General features: G+C 55.4%; 1 protein-coding gene across 1 annotated transcript; it reads right to left on the bottom strand.

Annotated features, from left to right (window-relative positions):
- Positions 1-1,213: 1,213 nt before the first annotated feature.
- Positions 1,214-2,794, bottom strand: LOC131206657 (neuropeptide Y receptor type 2-like). Its single transcript, XM_058199315.1, has one exon. The coding sequence runs from the start codon at positions 2,792-2,794 to the stop codon at positions 1,214-1,216; it is 1,581 nt and encodes a 526-aa protein (XP_058055298.1).
- Between the last annotated feature and the right edge of the window lie 660 nt (positions 2,795-3,454).

Here is a 3,454-nt window from a genome sequence, read left to right as displayed (position 1 = left end):
ATTCGGTTTAATCGGCTAGTTTGAAATACGATTAAAAGCCAAGCCGCCAGATCGAACATTCCCATACCATAGATCGGATCGGATACGCTCTGCCGATTGGGACGGGCCGTGTTCCAACCAAGCTGAAGTGATTGTTTAGTCCGGAGCCACAACCGGTTCGACACCGGAAAGGACAATCGGAAGGGCTTCCCCGTCGATTAAAAGTTTTACCACTTTTGTCTCCAAAATCCAATTTCCCAAAACGGTCCACCCAGGCGGTGGCAAAAAAATATGCGGCACCATCCGGTTCCATCCGACATCCGGATTAGCGTGGGGAGTTTCACATTCCGCTTTCGTCGGGCCCAATTAATAAGAAGGTCAAGCGAAAATGTTGATGTCTTATCTCTCATACCGAAGGGGCCGCTCAGAGAAATCTCGGAGGATGGGAACAGAGCCGCTAACTAAGATATATTCATGCCCGTTCGTGGAATCTTGGAATTTTGACTCGCAAATTATTATGTAAATGTTTGCCATCAATGGCGGCTATCTGACGCCGGTGGACCACCAGATAGATTTCGCAACTAGTCTAGGCGAGGCACGGCGGTCTTAGTCGGGTCGCCAATTTGTAAAGTGCTCTCATTGGAAATTCTATTAGTAAATTTGCGCTTCGATTTGCATACGACACTTAGGACGCTCCTTAAAAGCTGCCGAGCCGTATCCGACCTGTACCCCGTCATTAAGGCGCGTAATGGAGCGCAGCGGGCGAGATCTCCTACGGCCGCCCGGTAATGCTAAGTTTAAATCCCTTCGAAGTTACGTTATCGCCGGCGAAAGGCGAATTATTTAAATTTTTCCGCTCCGGGCAGATTTGTCGCACGGAAATCCCGGAACCAAGCGAACCCGGGAATCCGGAATGGAGAACGCTGTTTTATGTTGTGCGATCAAACATGGAATCCTGTGGCGCTCCGTGTGGAAATTCGAGATAAAGCGGTGCAAGCTGCAGCCATAAAACTGAACCGGGCAGGAATTTTCAATTAGCCAACTACTGCCGCTCAATCTCCGGGGGAACTACGGTGCCGGCACTTTCGGGTCCTTCGCCCGTCCGGTGAAGGGACAAATTGCATTGAAGAAACTCGAATGGAAACATACCGCCGTTACTACTAATGGGAACCCACACATAACCTTACCCGGAATGGAATGTTTTAATATCTGCAAGTGGCGCTTCGGCGACGTCCTAGAGGATGGCGGGCACTTTCGAGTCAGCCGTAGTACCATCGTTGATGAGGATCAGCGAGGACAGCTTGGAGTTACTGCCGCCACCGCCGTGGGCCAGTTTCCCGTTGACTACGCCGGCACTACTTCCGTTCTGACCACCGTTGGTGATCAAGGCTCCCGGCACGAGCTGCAAGTCGAACGGAGTCTCCAGGACGCCCGAAGGAAGTATCACAGTTTCGGCACTCTGGACACTCGGCAGCACTGGGGCCGGTAACGGAGCGGGTGGGGTTACCTCGGACAGAAGGATCGAATCGACGCTGGGTCCCGACTGTTGCTGCTGCGAGCTGCGACTACTGGCCATCACCTGGGAGCTCGGGATGAGGGTCTCCTGTACGGTGTCGTTGTTGCCGTTACAGGTTCGCTGCTCCGAACGCCACCCACCGCCTCCACCACCTCCCCCACCACGGGTGCCATTGAGGGTTCCCCGACGGCCCCGGGAAGGATCGAAGCACGGCAGCACTTGCTTAAACTCCTTCCGGAAGTTATCGTTCAGCCAGGCGTACAGGAACGGGTTGTAGCAGGTCGATGACATCGCCGTCAGGTGGGCGATGAAGAAGAACAGGTTGTAGAACCGCCACCCGTTGATGTCCGAGTAGAAGTCGTTGCACATGTTGACCAGATTGAGCGGCAACCACGAGATACCGAAGATGGCCACCATCGAGATCAGCATCCGGTTGGTGCGCTTCTTCCGGTCACGGTCCGCTTCCTCGCGGCGCGAAGTCTTACTGCCCGGCTTGGTCCTTGCCCGGTCGTTCAGTCGGATCGACACGCACACGTAGCAACAGGCCATGATCAGGAACGGCAGGACGAACTGCAGGATCGAGGTGACGATCGAGAACGTTTTGCGCATATCCTCCGAGGGCCACTGTTCCTCGCAGTACATGGCGCTGCTCGCCGGGTTAGCCGAGTCGGTCCCGTTCGCAGGCTCCCCATGCAAGCGCATATAGAGTCCATAAGGCATCGTGACCAGGATGGCAAAGGACCAAATCAGTACGATGATCGTGACGCACGTCGAAAGCTTCATGCGCGGATGGAACGGGTAGATGATCACGAAGAACCGATCGATGGCGATCGACGTAAGGGTCAGGGTCGATATGTAGACGCTGCAACCCTGCGCAAGGGGCAGCGTGTGGCACAGCAGCTTCCCGAACACCCAGCCCCCGAGGAACGTGTAGGACGGCGTGAACGGGACGGCCAGCACGCACAGCAGGATGTCCGAGAGGGCCAGGTTGGTGATGAACAGGTTCGTCACCGTCTGCATGGCCTTATTTCGGAACACGACGTAGCACACGAGCACGTTGCCGAACACCCCGAGCACGAAGATGCTCGAGTACAGGACACAGAACACGATCTGGAGCAGTTTCGATGAGTAGATGATGTCCTCGTTGCCACTCACCATCGTCGGTGCCATCGTCGGCATCGTCGTTGGCGTTACATTAACGGCCAGCACGGCCATTTCGTCGAGCGAGAGCGTCAGGTTCGTTACGTTCGGTGTTACGACCATCGCCGAGCTGGAGCCCCCCAGCGGGCCACCACCCATTGGCCGACCCCACTGGCCAGCGGACCGGGTCCGAACCGAAAGACCGGACACCGCACACACTAAAATATTTACGATCACTCACATGCAGGCCGGTTCTTCGTCAAGCCGTTGCACAACTGGTGCGGTTCCGCAAAACAACCGGAACTACACACGGAACTGTCAATGCCAGAGGAACGTTCCGCGCTTCTTCCGGTGCACGTGGCTTCGTCGCGAATTCGCCCCACCGAAAAAAAACGGGCTGAATTTGCGCATTTGGGGCTTCACTCGCTCGGCGGTGCTGCTGGTGGTCCGCCACGGCACGGCAAACACATTTTGATGACGAAGACGAATGATGTCCTTGCGAATGATTGACCCGAAATCCTGGAGGGTTTCCTTCACCGGCTGCTCCCGGGACGTCAATCCGTCAAGTGCACATTCACGTGTTTTTATCACTCACTTTTACGTTCGATCTGTCGGTCCGCTGGATCCGCTGGATCCGCTCCTGCTGATTTTTTTTTGGCCACCGACGCAGCTTCCGGTTCCACGAGCGCTGGGGAGGAAGAATGAAAGAGAAAAAGCCGGGCGGTAAGACCTAAGATATTGGATTTATGCATGATGAAGCACAAAAGAGAGCACGGCGAGAGCGAGCGTCCGGCGTCGGGGAACACGGCGGTTGAATAC

This window comes from Anopheles bellator, chromosome 1, assembly GCF_943735745.2.
Source record: "Anopheles bellator chromosome 1, idAnoBellAS_SP24_06.2, whole genome shotgun sequence".
NCBI classification, from domain to species: domain Eukaryota; kingdom Metazoa; phylum Arthropoda; class Insecta; order Diptera; family Culicidae; genus Anopheles; species Anopheles bellator.
The sequence above is the reverse complement of the archived record's forward strand: the minus strand, read 5'-3'. Positions and strand labels throughout refer to the sequence as shown.

Coding starts and splice junctions, on each gene's coding strand:
- LOC131206657 (XM_058199315.1), bottom strand. CDS start 2,794: ATGGGTGGTGGCCCGCTGGGGGGCTCCAGCTCGGCGATGGTCGTAACA.